General features: G+C 47.7%; 1 protein-coding gene across 27 annotated transcripts in view; it reads left to right on the top strand.

Moving 5' to 3' along the window:
• SCRIB (scribble planar cell polarity protein) overlaps window positions 1-21,522 on the top strand; it is a 1,329,907-nt gene that overhangs the window by 623,013 nt on the left and 685,372 nt on the right. For 26 of the 27 annotated variants that reach the window (XR_011278687.1, XM_069621823.1, XM_069621839.1 and 23 more), the window contains exons 15-16: window positions 638-961; window positions 7,885-7,947. Coding sequence is in view for 26 of the 27 variants with exons in the window: in XM_069621823.1 (XP_069477924.1) it covers window positions 638-961; window positions 7,885-7,947 (387 nt within the window). In the remaining variant the exon portion in view is untranslated. The remainder of the gene's footprint in view (window positions 1-637; window positions 962-7,884; window positions 7,948-21,522) is intronic. The other variant, XM_069621824.1, reaches the window with a different exon arrangement.

The following is a 21,522-nucleotide window of genomic DNA, read 5'->3' as shown; positions in this document are numbered from 1 at the left end:
AATTTGTAAAGAACGGCAGTGGTTGGGGAGGGGCACGCTTCATTTCGCACTACCCTCAGATGATGGCTCACCATCTTCCCATGCTCACGAAGTGCCTAAACCTTGTTAGCTGCGCACACGGAAGATAATGTCGAAAAATAATTATCCAGAAGGTTGCTTAAGAGTAGACCCGCAGGTGGGGGAACGTTTCTAATTCCCTATAGACTGCCAAGCAGGTAGATTTGCCATTGCTTTGAGTCCTTACAACTCTGCTGAATTAAGGGGGGTGGGGGTTTGGTAAGTAGCAGAGGGTACAAGTCTGATTATAGGCACTCCTTTACGCAAACACCCTTTACTTCCACACACTACCAGCCATTCTTACTGAACTGCCAAAAATGCAATGGTTGGTTTTGTGGGAAGCAGGCGCCTCATTCCGAATTGTTTTGGAAAGACGCAGATAACCCCTCTTCCTAATGAAAGGCAGAGGAATAGGTTTGAGTGCTGTTTTTTATGTTGTGTAACTTAAATGCCATATACTGTCTTTATTCCATGCCACTTGTCTCAATGTCAACTCCCCTACGCTTGTGCCTTCATGCTTTAACCAGCAAACCCGGTTACTTGTGATTTTAAGTGCTCCATAATTCCATCTCTGTTGCAGCCCACTGTCCATTTTGCAGAAGACACTCTTATCCGAAGCGATGACGATGACGATGAAGACCGCCATTCACCGGTGGAAAAACAGCGGTTGATCCGCAAAGACACTCCCCACTACAAGAAAAACTTTAAGATCACGAAGCTGCCCAAGCCTGAGGCTGTGGCTGCCTTGCTTCAGGGGTACAACAGACCAGAGGTTCCAGAAGAGGAGGAGGAGGAGGAGGCAGAGGAAGAGTTTGGAGGCAATGAGCAGGCAACAGAGGAGCAACCCAGGGAGTGGGATGGGGAGACTGTGAAGAACGGGAGACTGGTGGAACAGCCAATTAAGGTAGGGCCACAATTGATGAATGAGGAATCGGACGTGCCGTGTTCCCAACTGTATATCCATATTGAAGGAAGAGCTGGCATCCGCCTCGTGGGATGGCGATCCTTCGGTATTGCGCTTGCCACTCTGCTCATTGCGGTGCTTTGGATGTGAGTAGATGAGATGTTCGCCACCGCATCAAAAGGTTTGTGGGAGGAAAAGCAGGGTTTCCACCTAGCTGAAGAAGCTTCATCTCCCACCTATACTAGGTTTCTAATGTGTAAAGAAATGAGATTTTAAAATGCTTCTCCCTCATGAATTAAGGTTGTGTAGGTGGTCGAGGTCGGTGGGATCCACTGTATGCACCTCAGTGTGAGACGTTTTGCTGTGGTGGCCCTTCTATGGGGGTCAGCCACAAGCCCTTGTTCCACCACCTCCCGCTCCCCCTCTTCTAATCTCTGCTTTGCCTGCTCAGCCCCCTTGTCCCACAGTCCCTCTAGCTGTGCCACGTCTGTCACTGGAATGCGGTGGGTCGGCCATGGGGGTATGAGGGTTACCAGACATAACACCCCTGCCTATTTTATATCATGAACATATCTATCGCCTTCATGCACCATTTGAGGGGGACTTTAAAAGGTCACTACATCGCATCGTGACTACATTTATCAACAATTGAAATGTATCCACCTCCCCATTGTTTCCCCTTTATTGGGCCAAAGCCGAGCACTGCATCTATTCCCCTCCCCTGCAGAATGGATCAGTGTAGTGAACTGAGGTGCTGTGTTTTCTCGCATCACAGCCACCTCCCTGATTGGTCTGAAATTAAAATGGCCATTTCTCCATCGTCCCATAACATAGACCGTGTAGATTGGGAGTCCTTTCTTTTAAGAGCCACTTTCAGTGTTCACATGTATATAATGTGCAATGGGAGGACTTCACTGCCTTTCTGTGCTTCACCACCAAACACCTTCTCTTTTTTTGCACTGCACATTCTGGTGTCTAAGGAAAGCTGGTATTCTGGGGGCCGTTGCCCTGTTGACTGATTTTCCTCATGGTTGTGCCCGCGTACTTGCATTTAGTCTTGTACACGCGAATGGCATTTCGCCCACACACGTACTTACCTGAGCAGTGTCTTGTCTTGCCTGTGCTGGAAGGCCTGTGTATAATGTATGATCGTACATACTATCCTTTTGATCTGTTTCCGCCATTCTGCTGTTGCTTGTTGGGTCCATGTTTGAAGGACCATCTTGCCACTCACACGCGTTCCTGGTGCCCATATGAAATTTGCATGTCATAACTGTCATTTGTTAGAATGTTCAAGGCTCTTCTTGACGTGAGCCAATTCTTGTGTGTGTAAAGTGTACTGCCCGGTGATGAGATGAGACGTAGTGCTCGTTTCTACACCTCCACAATCAGTTAGAATAATGAGCTAGAAAACATTACCTGTTAGATTGTGCAGCGAGATGTGTATTTAGTTGCATGGAATCTAGTTTGGGTAATTGTGAAAACGAGAACTCGTTTGGCACAGTGAAATTCCACCCCCACTGTCTCTTAAGCCAGCTACTTCGTGGAGCCCGGAACTTCTGACTTACCTGTACAGCCCAGATAATGCCAGTAGCAATATCAGGGCCCCCGATTGCACCCACATCTCATTTTCTTTTGGGTGCATAAACTCAAGGTACTGGTAAATGGCAGATGTTACTGGGGATTTAAAAACGACATAAAACGAAGCACATCCCTTTTTTTAATTCGGAGGGTATTGCGATTCCCCCGACACCCAAAAGGCTGTATTGGGTTCTTGCTCACATGTAACTGCCTCATTGGGCGCCTTGTGATGCCCAGCAAGGCCGTTCTGGTCAACTGTGTGACAGCAGGATGTCATTGAGTTCCTGTGATTCCCCGCAGGAATCTGTGCTCCCCTGCCATCGCCACAGTAAGCTCACTTGAGCCCGTGTTCTGTTACTGGAGCCTCTGTGGGTCCCTGTGGTTGCCCACCAGAGCCTCAGTGGGTCCCCGTCAGATCCTATTTGCACCCCCCCCCCCCCCACAGTCACCCACTGGAGCCTCTGGGGCCCTCTTCTCCCCTACCCCACACCCTGGAGTTGACAATGTATCCTCGCTGGTGGTATCCCTCCACAGTTGCCCACTAGAATACAATTTTGCATTCCATACCCCCTAATAGAACCTTATTGTATACACAATACCTAGTTCTCAATTACAGTCGGTGGTGGTGCCGCCATCATCTCTCTTCAGAAGATTTTTTGGACAAGTATAAAGACTATTGTGCGCGTATGCCACCTGAACGTGTTTGCTGTGCATGCAAAAAGCTTTAGTTGTGCTATGTGTCAAATTGCATTTGTGTGATCATCCCTACATTGTCTAACGTAAGGAAGTGCAAGCAGTGTCCTCTGTTTCCTACACTGGCATTCCAATCGTGTTTTGGGGCCTCCTTGGCACATACTGTAATCTCAAGGGTGTGCCACTGAACAGATGTCAAGTGCCTGTGCCTGGCTTTGTTTGCTACTTCAGTGTGACATTGTGTTATGCCAGTGAACTCTGTTCCTTGCTGCATGCTAAGCGGGAAGCATCACGATGCTTCATACTGCCTGCAGAGCTTGGGCCAACCCTGGCTTGTCTAAAAGGGTGTTTTTTGTTGTTGTTATGCATTTGTATGGAACTAGTCCCATTTCCTTGAGACTGCTGATGGGGTGAGTATTTATGGGTTATTTCCATTTGATGCCCCTTAACTCCTCCTTTATTTGATTTCACCCCTGTGCTCAAATATCCCTGCGCCTGCTTCTCCCACCCCTGCCGCCACTTCTCCTTTCCTCTTCCCTCTTAGAGATAACCCTACCTCTGCATAGCGGCTCTTTCTCTCCCTCGCTGCCGCAGGGTGGTAATTACCCATGGTTGCTTCCACTACTGCCACATTACGAACATGTTACTTTTCACTAAATTGCTAAGCTTTGGTCACTTCTAGAAAAGTGGGACTGCCCTCAAGCAATCTGCACACCTTGTACGTGGGCTCATTTACTTTAACACAGTCCTCACTTGAACTCTGAAGTTCGCACTTGCATGTTTTGGATACAGTATTTTTCGGAAGAGCAACTCCTTAAGGGGCACCGCCAATCTGTTTCAGATCATTTGATTAGCATGCCTTTATTTAATGGCACTGGGGTAACGATCGTGCTCCATAGCTCCTCGGGTAGCCGAGCTCTCTGAGTCCAATGCTTAACACAGTGGTCCATCACACATTGCCATCCCTTGGGCTGCAATAGGTGGCCTCTGGGCTCTGGAACGTTCAGAAAATAGACAGGAGTTGAGGTCGTCACTGTGCTGGTGCATGAGAGGCTAGGGGGCAGGGAGAAGTAGCTGCATGGCTCTTGCAGTCTTTATCCTACTCCTGTTCTAGAACACGTTGGCTGCAAGGTGCCACTCTGAGGCCATACTGTTCCTGTAACCAGTTCCTGCCTGCCTGCAAGCCCTACATATGGTTTCTGCTTCCCACTGATGCTGTTAAGCAGAACATCTTTGACTGAGCAAATGAATTGCATTGTGATGGAGAGGAAATTTTATTCCAAATGCAGAGTAACCTCTACTAGAAAAAACTCAAGGAATTAAGCCTAGGCTATTTCTAACTTGATTGCCCGCCTTTAATTCTCTCCTGACCAATGTAGCTTCTCGTGCCTCCTTTCCCATCCTTTCCTCCTGTTTCTGCTTTTCATCCCGAGCTGGCCATCCTGCTTGATTTTTCTTTTATGTGCTGCCTTCTCCTCCTTATTGCCCGACCTAGCTGGAACCATGCAAGGGTACTCCAGGCTCGCACGAACATGGCAGCAGAAGACTTGAAGGACCGTGCATCCCCTGTCAGCGGTGACTGCAGACGTCTAGCACCCAGAGCACCTCGGGTGCTAGATCTTGAAGCCCCCACCCCTCCACACTGTGGAGTTCGTTGCTCTGGCACAGATGTTTATGCCAGAGCTGCTCTTATAGTGAGTGCACAGTGTCTTCTGCTATCAGCCACTCGTCGCTTTGCCGGGATGAAGCGACGACAGATGAACACTGCTTTTGGCACAACATATGAGCTGTCCATCCTGCTGGTTTCCTACTTCACTTGTTGAACTTCCACATAATATTATAGGAATTCATTTTGAAATCGAGCCGCCAAACCTGTACACACACATCGGTTGGATTTTCAAGTTAAGACTATAGACTTTAATTTCCCCCTCTTTCAGATGCATATTTTGTATTTTGTGCCTCCTTTTTGCACTGCTTTCACTACTCAAACGCTCCCTCAAGCTATCCTTTCAGAGGGCGCTACCCGTAACTAGTAAATGAGCCACACTTTCATGAGACACTGCAAGGGACACGTGATTTTAGTGGCCAACATGAAGTAGGTTTTCGGAGCACCCTTTCTTTTCACAGAATACGTTGTGGGGAATGTGCTATTGCTGTAAGATTCTTCAGGCACTAGGGAAGCACACATCTAGATGCTCCTAAACACAAACCTGTTCCTCTCTGCTGCAATGCAGAGTTTGTTTAGCCTTTCCACATCTCACTGGCAAGTCCTGGAATCCAGCTAGGGCAGAAACCACCATCCTTTTGATGGGCTCATCCAATTGTAGCGCTCTATTTTGAGGGCACTTTTGTTCGAGATGTGGATGCTGGTTTTTTCAGTGTCTGTTTCAGTGTTTCATCTAGTATCGGCTAAGTAGGAGCATTTTAGACCATGTTGCTGTATTCCGTTTGTCATGCAAGATAATATGCTGGAGTCTGTTCTCCATGAATCACTCCATGCACGTATGCAAGGAGGCATGTTGGGAGTTTAGAGGAAGGTTATTCCTGCAAGTTCAAATGCTTTTCATAAAAGTGAATCCGTGCTCCCGTGAACCAGGAGAGGATCCTCCCATTTCCTCTTGCAATCTTTGACATGTGTACTGGCCCCATGTTCCCTTGGCGGGGACATTGAATGGACTGTTGGTCATGTTTGATGGCATGAACCTTGGCAAACAGGACTGCAGACTGCCATTGCTGCAGAGTTGTATTCCGTATCCACATGCAGCAGTCTGCAGGCGTGTATGACGATGCCTGTTCATGTCCATGTGTTTGCAAGGCAGCCACCTGGGCTGCGCCTCGTGCTTGCTCCGTCCACTCTATTGAATTGCACCCCCCTCAGGAATTGCCAGTTGTGTGCCCGTGCATCCACAGAAATGGATTTGACGTTGCCATTCTTGGCAATCATGCCATCTCTAGCAAGGGGCACTGGTATGGCACTCGACTCCTTGTAGTAGCATCTGCAGTCCCACAGCCCATTGGTTCGAGACTGTATACGTGTCCTATAGAGTGCGGGAAAGGAAACTGAAGGAGAACACCGGTGGCCATTTTAAGGTGCAAGGCGCTCTGTACATTTGGAGCTGCACATGTCGGAACATGTGCCGGTTCTTGGCCATTTCCGAATCGTGGTGATTCTGTGTATGAAGCGCTCTGCTCCTTTCACATTGTGACCAAGATTCAGGTGTCGGGGTGCAAGGGGAGACAAACGCGAGCAATTAATTCGTCCGAAATCCTCATTTTTAAAATGATTGTCCAGGCTCTTCAGTGTGTGCCCCCAGGAAGAGTAGTGTGTTTCATAGTTGGTTGTGTCAGGGCAGCGCTTTAGGGCTTCTGGGTCCGTGTCCAGCCATACCTCCAAGGATTGGCGCTGATCTGCATCTGGGATGAATGTGCCTTGCTGCTGAAAGCCCTATCCCCAGGCCTTTCATTTGAACGTAAAGCGTCCTAAAAAGGCATGACTTGTTTGTCCCTTTTAGAAGGAACTTGATGTCTTTGGAGGGGAATTTCAAGGCGACGGTGCTCAAATTATAATTGTTTATTTGTACAGCGCCTATACACAAGTGAAGTGCTTCAAAGCGCTTCAAGGCAGGAAGGCAGCAAGGGGAATACATTAGTCATGCTTAGGCCTTGGTACTAGGCCTGGGGCATTTTTCCTAGTGCAAGTGCTTGAAGTGTTTCAGGCGCAACCAGATGAGCGCCATCCTGGATAAATTGCAATTCCAAATACGACTACTCCCTTGTAGCCGAAAGGATGGATGTGATTGGGACGGCTCCTGCAGATGTTCATTCCAACGTATACACTTTCCAGCAAGAAAATCGACAGTGTGTAGTTTTGTTGAAGATGTAATAAGACAACCTACATGTATGCATTTTTAAATTCCTTTCTGGCTCTCATATTGAAAATAAAATAGTTTCACTCAAAAGACCCTCTCAACAAAAGGCAGGTACTGGAACCACTTGCCTCGTGTCCAAAATATCCGTTATCTTAGTTTTCTCAGATATTTCTGCCTTTATCTGGTCCTTGAGAAAGTATCTGCCCTCTTGAGGCTTTATTGTAGGACCTTCTGCAAAGAAGCATCTGGCCACCTCTGCTGCAAGCCGCTATTGTTATGCCATGCGCTTTTTCTTTCCATGTTCCTACAGGGATGTAATCCCATATTTCTTTAGTCGGACCTGGCATTCAGTCATTGCCGGCACAGACGCGGGTGAGGATGATCTGTGGTTTACAGTCGCTGTTTCCATGCAGTAACTTCAGTTGGGATCTGTTCTGCACAGCCCTCCAATGGAAAGCACTAGGTGTTTTGATACGGTTGACGGTGCTCCTTGAGGCAGAGACCTCCACAGCCCCTGGCACAGCATTCCTATTGGATTAGATTATGGGCAGGCAAGGACTGCTGCAGAACGAACTTCAGAGCTCAGAAGCACTTGGGAGAGCCACTTCCATTGAGGCGGTGAGCATGAGATGAAGGACAAATCAAGGCGGCGCTGGTGATGGTGGTGGCGTGCTGGCTGGAAAGGTGGGTGTTGGTGTTTTATTTTGGTTTTTGGCTCCACTAATCCGCATGCGTCTCTCTCTCTCTCCCCTCTCTCTGCTGGTTTTCCTGTCCTAACAGGGGGTGTCGTTTGATCCTGTCAATAATCTGCTGATTGAGCCTGCTCGAATAGAGGAGGAAGAGGTCTGTACCACCCGGCAGTGACTCGCCTGCTTCAAGCACTCTTCTGCTGGCATTCATCCATAATACTGCTCTTGTCTTGTTTCTCTTGTGCTGTGGCTTCCAAACTCATACACAAATCACAGAACACAATGATTATTTTCTGCTTCCTCATCGTGCCCATACTTTTTTCACTTTAATACCTTTTCTCCTGCAGAAGAAATGAGAGCAGAGGTGTACAGGAAAGGAGGAGCGTTCAGATGGCACTTTAGTGCTGTGTGGCACTTGTCAGGAGGGAGGGTTAACACCATTGGCAGGTGGGTGGGAGGCGCTCATGCAAGAAAGGACCCCTTTTCGTTTGGCCATGTGTAGTATGGTAATTGCAGGCTTGTGTGAAGATACTGTAAAATGTCCTTCTACGGTACATATTAACATATTGTTATGCAAAGTTTTGACCTCTTAGCAAGTTCATACAGATATGGACTATGCATGCAGGATTCGATCTTTGCTCTGAAATGTTATGTTGTCACCAGTGAATGCTATTTATTATTATATATTAAACTATGCAATAAATCATATATATGTTTTTAAAATTCCAGTCTTTGCCCTAAATGCACAGCCCCTTAAGGGGCCCCTTAAGGCGCCCCTTAAGGCAAATGTCCCAATTCAGGTAAGTACCTTAGAAAATCACTTGGGAGTTTCAAGAATTTTCACAGCACCTCCCATAGGAATCGATGAGGCCTAATCCCATAGGTCAGCCACCGTTATGGGGTATACGTCAGAAGTTCCCATTTACCCCACAAGTACAGTAGAAGGGGCAAACGGACAGAGAACACCAGAGGAGACTGCTAAAAAGAGGTCCAGGCCAGATTTCGAAGGACTTGCAGCCCAGGAAGAGCTGTTTGAATAGAACACACATAAACCCACGCAAAGCTATAGGAATCCAACATTAGAGGCCCCCTAGTGGGGGTCGCGAACCCCCCTTCTCTCAGGATGCCCCCTGCAGTCTAAACCAACTATTGGCTCAGGACCCACCGAGTACCAATGGGTCTGAATAGTAAGAAAATTGTCCTTCGAATATTTATTTATTATTTGTAAGGCGCCTATACAACAGTGTTTCCAGGTGTCACAAGGCAAAAGGGAGGGGACAAGGGAAGAAACAGCAAATGGCAATAAACAATAACGGTCCAACTCAGCCATGTGACATTCAGATCGTGCAAGTGCAGTAACGAGAAGTGCAAGAAGGGGTAGGGTTGGTCCTTGGGCTAGGAAGTGCTATGGGATAACTGCAAGGGGGTGCCAGAGGTGAGGGCCACAGATCAAGTGCTGTGACTGGGGTGGGACAGACTCGGGGTTGGGGGGCAATAGGGCAATGCTGATGGGGGGGGGGGAATGCTGGTTTGGATTGGTCAGGGAGGGCCTAGTAGCCGTAGGGTTCATCAGACCAGGCCGCCAGTCGCAACAGAGGAGCCAGCAAGGGAGGGGAGAGAGGGAAAGAGGTAGAGAATAAAAGGTCTTGAGAAGTTTCCGAAACTTAAGGAAATTTGGCTCAAGTGTGAGGAAGGCTATTTCAGAAGGAGGCACCTGCCGAAGAGAGATCTACCCCCCACTCTCTACTTGGAGAAGCGTCTAACCTGCAGAGTGTTTGAGCTAGAGGACCGAAGGACTCTAGCAGGGAGGTACTTGGGGAGAGAGAGTTGGAGATGGCGGGGACCCAGGCCCCCCGAAGGCCCTGTGGATAATGAAGAGGTTCTTGAATTTCATCCTTGCAGCCACTGGGAGCGAGTGGAGAGATTTTAGGGCTGGTAAGATGCAGTCCCTGGGCTTGAAGCCAAGGATAAGTCTTGCAGTCCTATTCTGGATTAGTTAAAGGGATGAGAGGGGCAGATTGAGGAAGAGGCTGTTACAGTAGTTCAGCCTGGAGAGGACCAGCGCTCTAGGGACATTTGAGTTTCTGTGGGAAGTTGAGGAAATGGAGAATGCCTCTCAGGAGGTGAAGCTGCGAGACTTGTCCTTGGCCTCAAGCCCAAATATCATCTCTCCTGCTCTGACATCTCTTCACTGGCTCCCTGTGGCTGCAATGATCTAGTTCAAGACCCTTTGCATCGTCCACAAGGCTTTCTGGGGCCTGGGACCGCTCTACCTCTTACTTTCTCTTCCAAAACATCATCCTTCTCGATCTCTCTGCTCATCCACCTCCAACTGTCTGAGCGTCGGACGCTTCTCCATGCAGAGTGTTGGGGTCAGATCTATCTCCTCAGCTGGAGCCTCCCTCTGGGAGCCGGCTGGAGAGAAGGGAGGGGGGTAAAAGAGAGTGCGAACAGGATGTCCTGAGTTTTAGTTGTGAAATGGCAGGTCAAAGCAGTACAGAGGGCTTGATATGGAAGAGGGGAGGTGGAGACTGCAGTTGGATTGGCGAGTTCATTACAGATTTTGAACAATTCAGCCCTGTTGGTGGCTTCAGAGATGCAGGCTTGGAAGTGGGCTCTTTTTGGAGCGGATGGAGAAGCGGTATTGCCTTTGGAGCAGGAGACAGGCCAGGTTGTCTGTGGATGTGCCCAGGTCTGCCTCTTCCGTTCAGCAGCTCTACACTGTCGTTTGAGTGAGGCTAGATCAGTCATACAAGCTGCTGCACTTGGAGGCAGGCTTCAGGCGGATCCTCATGATGGGGGGGTGGCTGTCATTCTGAGAACCTGGTGTCTGCAGAAGCTGCTGAACCCCCGACAATCCACCCAAAATGTGGCACTCTGAGCTGACAAAAATATAACTGCTCAGTTTACCTCACTTTCAGGGGAAAGGGTGAAGGGACAAAGAAACAAACACCAGGCTGGAAGCTATCAACTTGCTGGTTCTTCACCTGTAGTTAAAACATAAACATGCAATATACCTCATTACTCATGGGTTACTATACTAACCTTAAACTCTAAATCCTTAACCAAAATAGTTTAAAAAACATATCTGGTTCTTCTCTTCAGAATGCCCAGAGAAGTGAAAAGCAGACAAGACTTCCTTACTTGTGGACCAGAATCTTATAGATAATTCAGCCTTCTCAGTAGGTCCAAGAATGTAATTTAACTTTGTAGTTAGTCTGCTCAAATCTAAGATTCTTGAACAAGGTCTTTAAGTAAGAATTATGAAGTTATTTTAAGTTCTTGTATTTGTTTTTAATATTTTCTTTGTAGAGAGTCTTTTTCTCAGGAACGAATTTAACTTGCGATGGAATCTTCACGTGGAAAGCCAGAAACCGCGGGAAGAAAAAATCACGCGCTTTTTCTCCAAATCGCGGGAAATACGCACACGCGTTAATCAAGTTCGCGGGAAAAAACGCACTTGCGCTAAAGTCCAAGACGCGATAAAAAATTACACGCGCTTTCCTCCAAGTCGCGGGAAATACGCACACGCGCTGACGATTCAATTCGCGGGTAAAACGCACTCACGCTAATGTCCAACTCTCGAATAAATACGTACACGCGCAAAATACACACGCGCTTATTTTATCACACAGAAAAAAACCCTTGCGTAAACGAACAGTAAACGCGAGTCCAAAGTACATGCTCGCGCTTCACTCTCACGCGCAGACACACACGCGCGGGCGAAAAGTAACAGACAAAAAACTCACGCGCTAGTTTGATTTGACACGTAGCGATAAAAACAAACGTACGCGCTTCAATCTTTTTAGATACGGACTTGATTTCAATCCCTTAGATAAATATAACCTTTTTACAAAGTTCAACAAAACTGGAAAGTCACTTATCTTGTGAATAAGACTTGAAAACTTCTTTTCTCAGAAAAAATGGAAGTTTCTGACTCCTGTCCTGTGTCTCCACCAAACTCCAAACACGACTCCTGTTATGCTTTCAGATCTTCCGCTCAACTGCTAGAAACTTGTCACCCTTGATAAAGTTAAGCAGGAGCAACAAGGCACACGACCTCTCAGCTGGGCAAGGACGATGAAAGGCAGTTTAGAATGTTCATTGTCCTCCCTATAAACAATCTCCAGCCAATCAGAATTTAGACTGAGAACCTCCATCTTGGCTTGGGGCAATCTCCATAGACTGTAATGAAGGTTAAGGGCAAACTTGGCTGTTTAAAAATATAACCCATAATAACTTCCTAAAACCTTTCTATACTAAATGTGTCACCCCTGACCCAATGTAAATGAGTATATGATACTGTATGTAAAGAATGTCACTCCAACCTGACAGTACCTGACAGGGGGCAAGGGTGCCAAGGTTATTGAAGATGGAGGTGTGAAGGTTATTGAGAGCTAAATTAGACGGAGAGTCAGTAGCATGAGTGGGAAGGGGGATGAAAGTGGAGGGGAAAGCAGTCACTGACCTTTGCGCCATTGGACAGATGAAGGAGGCAGGCAGTGGTGGAGTTGGCTCAGCCAGAGAGCCCCGGAGCTCAAGGTGGGAGGATAGGAGAGCATGGCCAGACCAGGAGAGGGGAGTAATGAGAGGGTTAGCGATAGTGGGTGCACAGGTGAGTTTGGGTGTCTGATTTCGATCTGGCGAATCCTTTTGGGGACGCTGAATAGTATGGAACCAAACACACAATCTAGAAGATATCAAATTGATGGAAATAAGCAGCAAACCAGACACCTCAGAGTTTGACTCATGAGGCAAACGCATCAGTTGTAATAGTTTTTAGAACCTGCTCTACTGAGGCATTCTGAGAAGCGAACTAAAACATGCCACCAATTTACCCTTAATTTCTAGACCAAAACCCTCCATGGTAATGCAGCTGCGCAGTCCAGTTTAGACTCTGTAGTGGCAGGCTTGTTACGAATTACAGTTAACAATAGACCAGTCTGAAGAGGTCCTCACAGGGAAGTACAACAATGTACTGTTAGTCACAGAAAATCAGTACTTTCAACACAACCATTCTGAAAGGGTTTACCTACCACTTCAGGTTTCAACACGGTTAATAGGCAGTTGTGAGACGGGCATGGTATCAGGAGAGACACAGACCCAAAAGTATTAGTTTTAAAACCTTTATTTGCTAAGGGTCCATAGTAGGTGGAATGCCTGACTGGCCCTAACTCTAAAGGGATGGTTCCCTTAACTGATGTTTCTAATGGCCATCGTTGTGTAATAGTCCAAAATAAGCCTGTCTGTGTCGAAACCTATGATTGCCCTCAAGCTTTACAAAAATATGATGGGTCTTTTGAAAAAGAAAAATAGTGGGTCAATAAAAATGGCAAAAACAAATTTGGTTTCAGGTGGTCTTATCCGGTGCAATTTGGTCAAGGTCACAAAGATGGGTTCACTCACCAGGGCTGCTCGTAAGACCTTCTCAATAGGGCCCTTACAGTGAGTTCAAATACCTTCAGTATCTTTGAGTTCCTTGAGGTTCCCTTTCTCCAAGCTTCAACTTGTTCACTTTACTTTCCTCAATAGGCCTCTCGGGGTTCTCTTCCCCAAGTTCAGGCCTCTTTTTCCTTTTCCTTTTCCTCACCGCGACCACTCTAACCCATTGCCCCTTTTTGTTTGTTACTCTTGCTTTCATTTGCACTTTTTATATTCGGTGCTTCCTGCACCATGTTCATGTATTCCTTTCCTTTGTTGTGCACACTTGAACGCTTCTTTCACTCTTCTGTGTACCCCTGCATATCTTTCCTGGTCGCTTGCACCCTCTCTTCACTGTCTTATTTTCCTTTCGTTCCTCTTGCACCTCTTTTCACTTGTATCACTTCATTGTCCAACTTCATTCCATTTATTATTCATACACACGCGTCGTCTTAGTTTTCGTGCTTACACTGTTACTTGTATCTTTTCCATTGTCGAAGTCCTCCCTTTGGCTTCCATTGCACACTCGCACAAACTCGGTCCTCTTTCTTGCCCGTTTCTAGTGTTCATTTGTATCGCGCTATTCACAATCCGGCTCTTCAATGCTTTCAGACTCACCAGGCTGACTTCTGCGCTTCAGCGGCTCATCGTTCCGAGGTCAGGATCTCACTGCCTGCTCCTCGGACACTGCTCGGCTGTCTCACTAGCCCAGCGAACAAGCATTTGCATTTACCGGTTCTGCAGAGGAGCAGCACGCCTCTCGGCTCCCATACATGGACTCTTCTTGGCTCCCTGGAGACACGGCTGCTGCGCCACGCTTCTGCCGCTTCTCAACGTCTCGGTGTCCTGATCTTTGACATCCAGTCCTTCCAAATCGCTCTCCTGCTTGCTCTCCTACTCGCTCATCCATCTGTGTAAGACCACACCTTTTTGTAGTGAAAAGACCTGTCAAGTAGTCGGGTGTGAATGGTTACTATCAAATGCCTGACCCTGCCTGACTCTAAGTGGAACTAGAGTACTTTATAGGTTTGGTGACCCTTGTTTTTTCCCATGTTATTCCTATGGGTAATCTTTACTGATTTTAGCTGCCTTTTCCTCATCTCAGTATTTGTTGGAAATGGCGGGGGGGGGGGATGAGATCGGACTTGACATTGGCAGGCTGTATTATTTCAAGGTGATTGGTCAAAGATAGGGAAAAAAACTCCTGGCCCTAATTTAGTAGACAAAAGGTGAATCTCTTATTACTCCCTATGTTCCCCACCCGAATAGGCAAGAACGGTCCTGTATAAATCTTCGCATGATCTGGACGGGGGAAAGCGGTGGAATTGAGATGATCTTTGTCTCACCTTGCTTCCCCCTTTACTGGGATTGCTCTGGGATGATCAGTTTGTCCCTTTCTTGGGTTCAGGATAATGGAGCCCGCATAAACCATAAAGGTTTTCTTGGGATTTCACCAGATATTGTCCCATTGAAATACTGCGTCTCTCCAACGGTATTCTCCTGATGGCAGCCCTGGTCCCACCACCCAGGAGATCCTCTCTCGCTTGTCCACCCCCAGAGTTGGGATCTGATGGCCCTCCCCTGGTCACCTGAATAGAGGGTTCTCTGGGTCTACAAAGAGAATACCCCTAGGTTTCTCACACAGTACACAGTGTAAATGGCTAAATTGAGGGGAAAACAGGTGGTTAAGAATAGATGCACTGGCCTTCAGTAACCTGCAGATACTTTAGTTACAAGAGTAACACTTTGGAAGGCAGTCCCTATATTTGTGGTAGTTTAGTCTATTACAAGCAGGTGCTCCTATCCAGCAGGTTCTTGGTAAAGGGCACCGTAGAAATGTTCCAAAGGGTGTTCCTGCTTTGGCTTGGTAGACTACCAGTTCCCAAGCTGTATATGACCAAAGAGAATTCCTGAACCAGGAATCGCCACCTTTGGCCCAGTGAGTTAGCTACTATTAACTTAAGGGTTTTACATCTAATATAAATCAATGGCCATAGGAGATCCTGGAGATGGAAGCTAGTTTGCCCTGACATCCCCCCACTCCCTGCGACTCTTACTTGCAACACTGCAGAGGGCAGTGAGGCACACTGTAGGCTCTGCTGTATGAGGCTCACAGGTTGTAGTTTTGATACTTCCAGGAACTGTTATGTCAGACTCAGACAGACCGGGTGAAAACTGCTCTAATGCAGTTCCAGCAGAAAAGGATGACGCCCCAGGAGCATCACATGGGGGCGGACATTGGTGTGACCCTTGAGAGGGTTGACAGGCACTCGAGAGCAGCACGTCTGTCTTCGGGTTCCAGCAGGCCTTCCTCGTGACATGTAAGACTGCAGTAGGAGGTTGCCAAGGTCCCAGCTATGACAACGCCAGCAAAGTGCCCAGTTACAAGGCAGGAAGGTGCCGGCCAAATACAGACCTGCTGATGACGTGAATCGGTGATGGATGCCGGGTTTCTGACAGGTGGGTCTGACAAGTTTTGAAGAGAAAACCACCTTGTTTAGGTTTTCCCAGTGGATTAGAAAGTAGAGGTCTGAAACCTAGTGTCTGGCTTCGTTAATGGTGGTCGTAGCAGCAGTACTCCAGATGGTGATCTCCAATGACTCCAGATTTGTTTTATCCAGATTGTGGACTTTGGGTTGCCCAAGCCCACTGTGGAAGATGCCGGCAGCATTCAAACAGGTGGAGACTGTCCGATCAAGGACCGCCTGTCGCCTCACATTGCTGCCAGCAATAGGACATACCTTGACTGATGTGTGGATTGGAACTAGAAAGGTTACTCAAACCCCTGACGGGCAGTCCAGAGAGCGACTGCCACAAAAGTGCATGCCCTTATTTTGCCATTTCTGACCTGAGTGGGGTGTGGGTCCGAGGGTGGGGTGGGGAATGGGGCCAACAAAGAAGACGGCTCAAAGAAAATGACTGCCAACACAAGGAACTGCCATTCATGAGATTCATTTTCAAATGCTAGAATACTACTAATAATGCAAATGACAGTCACTGTAGAACCATAGGGAGTATATGATTATCAGAATGAACAGCACAGTGGCAGTTGATGCAATAAATCGGCAGGACGAACAATCCAAAAGAACCAGAGGGTGGATCTTAGTGGGAACTCCACCCCCTCCGCTGACACACAGCAATGCAGCAGAATCAGAGGGGCCTTCTACAGCCATTGGCCCATTGAGGTACCAGCTAAAATATCTACTACCTAAGGAATTTTAAAGGGCTTGGCGATGCCATAAGGCTACATGGAGTACCATGAAGGACTTATGGTGACTGTAGCCATCTTCTGACTTTTCCTCCTCATGATCCAATCAGCCTTGTAGATGCACTCCCAGTGAGTTCAGATGGGCAGTCTCCTGATGGAGGTCAACAACCTCATGGGGATGACGCTGCACCTGTACACTGTGTAGGTGTGTGTGTGTGTGTTTCACATACTACCACAGCCGAGAGGGTGCAAAAGCTCGTACTCCTCATTCTGACCTCTCAAGGAGGAGCCCAGGTTGGTGTCTTGGTCCTTCCCCTGTGGAATATAGGCAGTCCCGGTAGAGACTTCTGTACTCTTAAGATGGCAGTTCGTCTTAAGCAGAGCTCTGGGTTGCATCCCAAGGATCTTCAGCATCACTGACTGGCGCTGGAGTTTTCTTGGGCCATTCATGTGCTTCTAAGCTCTAAAGGTTACCGTTCTGCCCTCTTGTGCAAACCTTACTCTGCTTTGAGTTTGGACTTTGTCTCAGAGTAACGGCAGGACTAGCGCCACTCTTCTCCTGAGGACAGAACTGCAGATCTGTGCCTTGGGGGTTCCAATAACGCCTACCATGCTGGCTACCTGTACCTAGCATAAGCAACCAAATGTTCCTGAGTGGCGTCCTCATTGGGTGGCATGGGATTAGCTTTCCTTGCTAAACCTTAGTACTTGATCAAGGAGACTGACCTTTCTTCATCTGCTCGATGGATCTTCATCAGCGGAATCCTCCATCTTTAACTTTCGATGGCCTTTTGGGGACATGCCTCACCAAGTACACTCCCTTCTCCATTCAATTATATACCCACCCTATAATGCGAATCTTGAGTTAAGTACTCTTTCATGGTAGATTTTCTGTCTCAAACTCGTTCTGGGATTAAGGCTGTCTCAAGAAAGCCCTGGTAGCTTTCTGATTTCAGGAGACTACTCCTGCAGTGTACTGGAAGACTCGCTCACCAGTCAGCTGGAGCTCTTAATGAACACCACAGAACACCATTTCCCTCAGCTTTTCCTCTCCTTCCCCCAGAAGCTCACTGTCTCCCAAGCTCTGGTGCTCTCTAGGTTGGACTATTGTAACAGCCTCTTTCTAAATCTACCTGCCTCTACTCTCTGCCCTCTGCAACTAATCCAGAATAGGACTGCAAGACTTGTTCTTGGCCTCAAGCCCTGGGATCGTATCTCTCCAGCTCTGAAATCTCTCCATTGGCTCCCAGTGGATGCAAGGATTAAATTTAAAACGCTTTGCATTGTCCACAAGGCTTTCTGGGGCCAAAATACCTTCAGCTATCCCTCTGCAAATACCTCCCCTCTCTAGCTCATCGCTCCTCCACCTCTAACTCCCTCAGGGTCAGTCATTTTTCAAAGAAACGAGTTGGGGGTAGATCTCATCGGCTGGGGCCTCCCTCTGGAACAGCCTCCCTGCCACTCTAAGACTTGAGGAGAACCATCTCCAGTTCCGGGAGCACCTCAAGACCTTCCTCTTTGCTTCTGCCTTCACTCCCCCTCCCCCCTGCTGATTGGCTCTCTTGGCATTGTGCACTTGGCCTCCCTCTGTCCCCTGGGCCCAGGTACCTGCTCACTCTGCCACCCTCGTGCATTGCCCCCTGGCCACCCTCCTGTACTGGTGACTATCTGTACCTATACAGTCCCCACCCCTCCCACCCCCATTTTCTTCTTTTTCTGCACTTATTAGACTTTCCCAGTGCTGCTGCCATAAACACAGCACTTGCCACTTGCCGGCTGCACCATCACTGTTTATTGCCTCCATTATCTATTTATTTTATTTATTATGTATCTGTTCTCCGCTGCTTTGCACTTTCCACTCTCCCCCTTCCATGCACTTTTCCCCTTTCCCTTTCCCATGCACTTTTGCGTTCTCAATGTCACTGGGCCTAGTAAGATCGCTGTTATATTCTCCCCTGTTCCCCTCCCCTGCCTTGTCGCGCTCTGAGACACTTGTTTACGAGCGCGATACAAATAAAAGATCATATCATATCCTTGTTAAGCCTCTGCATCTGGTGTCTTCAGTATTGCCCCCTTCTAAGTATATTGGGTTTGGCGAATAGTCACTCTAGCAGGGATTAAATATTTTCGCTTCCACCTCAGCTGCAATAACCTGAAACATTGCTAGCAAATATAGGTAAAATGTTAGTCTTGAGGAAAGCTTTCGGTTCTCTAGATTATTTAGTTGCAAAGACAAACAAAGATGGCTTTCTCCTGCCATCTAACGCCAATATGTGACTCGCTATACATTATCAAATTATTTTAACACTTATTTGATGTATGATTTTGAGCAGTAGTTGGCTTTATGGTTCTGAGGCTGTGCTGTAAAACCCAAACATGGCAGGCACACACAAGTACTGAAAATACGTAGTGGTGATGTCTCTGCTCTGACTATGCATGGAGGAACACCTTAGGTTTCCCGGATTTCAGAAATACCTAGGACTGTCTGACATGGACACCAAGCTGTGGTGCCTACAAAACTAGTTGTGTGAGGTTACTGGCCAAGGAAACTAGTCATTGAATACCCTAACCCTGAGGTGTCTCAGGAGGGGAGGCTGAGTCACGCCTCTGAGGCTTTGGACAACTCGGGGAAAGCTTTTGGTAAACCAATTAAAGAAGTGTAACATTTTCAGCCTCTCACCAGACTGCTTAGAGATTAATAGCTGAGGGGCTAGCCCAGATCCCTGTGTCGGGGTTAGCTGAGGGGATAGCCCAGATCCCTGTGTCGGGGTTAGCTGAGGGGATAGCCCAGATCCCTGTGTCGGGGTTAGCTGAGGGGATAGCCCAGATCCCTGTGTCGGGGTTAGCTGAGGGGATAGCCCAGATCCCTGTGTCGGGGTTAGCTGAGGGGATAGCCCAGATCCCTGTGTCGGGGTTAGCTGAGGGGATGCCCAGATCCCTGTGTCGGGGTTAGCTGAGGGGATAGCCCAGATCCCTGTGTCGGGGTTAGCTGAGGGGATAGCCCAGATCCCTTTGTCGGAGTAAGCTGAGGGGATAGCCCAGATCCCTGTGTCGGGGTTAGCTGAGGGGATAGCCCAGATCCCTGTGTCGGGGTTTAGCTGAGGGGATAGCCCAGATCCCTGTCTCAGGGTTAGCATGGTGGGGGGTAGCCCAGATCCCTGTCTCAGGGTTAGCATGGTGGGGGGTAGCCCAGATCCCTGTCTCAGGGTTAGCATGGTGGGGGGAAGCCCAGATGCATGTCCTGGGGTTAGCTGAAGGGATAACGCAGATCCCTGTCTCAGGGTTAAGGGCTGGCCCATCTCCAAGTCCCAGGTTTGCATACCTCTACTGTTTTGGTCGCCACTGAATCACTGGTGGTCCTCCACCTTTGACTTTCACCGGCTTCCTCCTAGGCTTGATTTCTGACCAGCTATAGTGGCTTTTGTGAACAGTATCCCTCGGAGTCAGGCAGTAGCTGTTAAGATGGATGTCTAAACTCTGACCTTTTGGGCAGAAGTTTAGAAGGTCACCCTATCTTAGTGCAACAGGGGTATCTTGTGGACAAACCAGACCAATCTACGGTAGTTTGGCAGGCAGTCAACACTAAGTTTCAGGGGGGGTTATGTTACGTATACTTTTAGAATGCAGCATTCGCCTGAGGACATCTTGGCGCTAACCAATCGGGCACTAGCCAGAACAGACAGAGTAAATATAATCTAAAACAGACAAGTCTTCAACATTCGGCGAAAGGACACATGGTTTTCAGTAGCCTACAGCACGAATAGGAGGGAGTTCCAGGCCTTTTCTGCAGGAATGGCTCGCCCTCGTACACAAGAGCGCTTCACTCAAGGGACCCATATGGTGAGAGTTGACTGAGAGAGGAGTACTCTAGAAGGAACATAGGAGCATAGGCTATCCTGATATATTCGGCTCCCACTTTATAGAAGGCTCTATGGACAATGCATAAAGATTTAAATAAGATCCACTTGTCAAGAGGATGCCAGTGTAGCTGGCGAAGGGATGGGGAGGATGTAACGCCACCATAGCTGCCATATTTTGTTGCAGCTGAAGGTGACAGATTAGACATGCAGGTTGCGCTAGATACAATGAGTTGAAATAGTCAGTTTATCCACGTGCTGGACCTGAAGGAGGTCTAGTACCGAAATCTTCCTTTGGTTATGAAGGTACCACACTAGGATTTGGGTATTCTTTATTTAATGCGTTGCTAAAAGGAGAGCATTTTTTAGGAACATTTCTGTTGCGTGTCATAAAAAGGGGGAGACTGTCCTCTAGGCGAAATAATTTGTGGCTTTATTTGGTTTCCATAGGGGACAGATTTGTTTTAAAAAGACCCACAATTTCCTAGTTGTTGGTTGTCGCACTTTGCCCGCTGTGATCGTCGTGCTGGAGGGTGGGTATAGTTAGTGAAAAAGGACCGAAGGTCCTTGTGCCGGTTTCTTTTTTGTTCTTTGTATTTTTCACTTGGTATCTCAATCCCTGCGTCATGTATACACAGTAAAAGTCCTTGATCAGTCCTATTCGTTTTCTGGAGAGATCAAACTGTAGTCTGGCATATTTCATTTAATTTTGACTGCTTTCACCACGTGCGCTGTTATTACTCGTCTTTAGTCACATCGCATTTCTCTGTCATGCCTAGCTGATTGCAGAGACATTAATCTGCCAACTACCTATGAACTAAGTGGGATGTTCCTTCCGTCCCATAGACTCAAACTGGTTTGCTGTGTTATCGTAACTTAATTTACCTTGACAGCTTGATGCCCATAATGGTATCTTGTTCTGCCATGTAACCCTCCCCTACAAAGCCTTCGGTTTTCACATTCATTGGAAGCAGCTATGTCCAGCTACCACAGCATTTTTCCTGAATTTAAATGCATTTGTTCAGGCGTGCTTAACTGGGGCCTTTTCTTAAAGCTGCAGAGCTCAATTCTCTGCTGGTGCAATTTAAAGTGGCAGCTGCTTGTCACGTTATTTTCCTCTGCAGGACACATTTGCTTGTTATCTACCGAGAACCGGGTGCGTGAATGGCACATGATGCCTGCACCTATGGGTAGCGGCAACCGTATCTGCCTACAGGCATTCTGCCCTATTAGTATAGTGAGT

Source organism: Ambystoma mexicanum, chromosome 5q (genome assembly GCF_040938575.1).
Source record: "Ambystoma mexicanum isolate Mex_15411 chromosome 5q, UKY_AmexF1_1, whole genome shotgun sequence".
Lineage (NCBI taxonomy): Eukaryota > Metazoa > Chordata > Amphibia > Caudata > Ambystomatidae > Ambystoma > Ambystoma mexicanum.
Note: the sequence above shows the minus strand (reverse complement) of the source record. Positions and strands in the feature narration are given on the sequence as shown.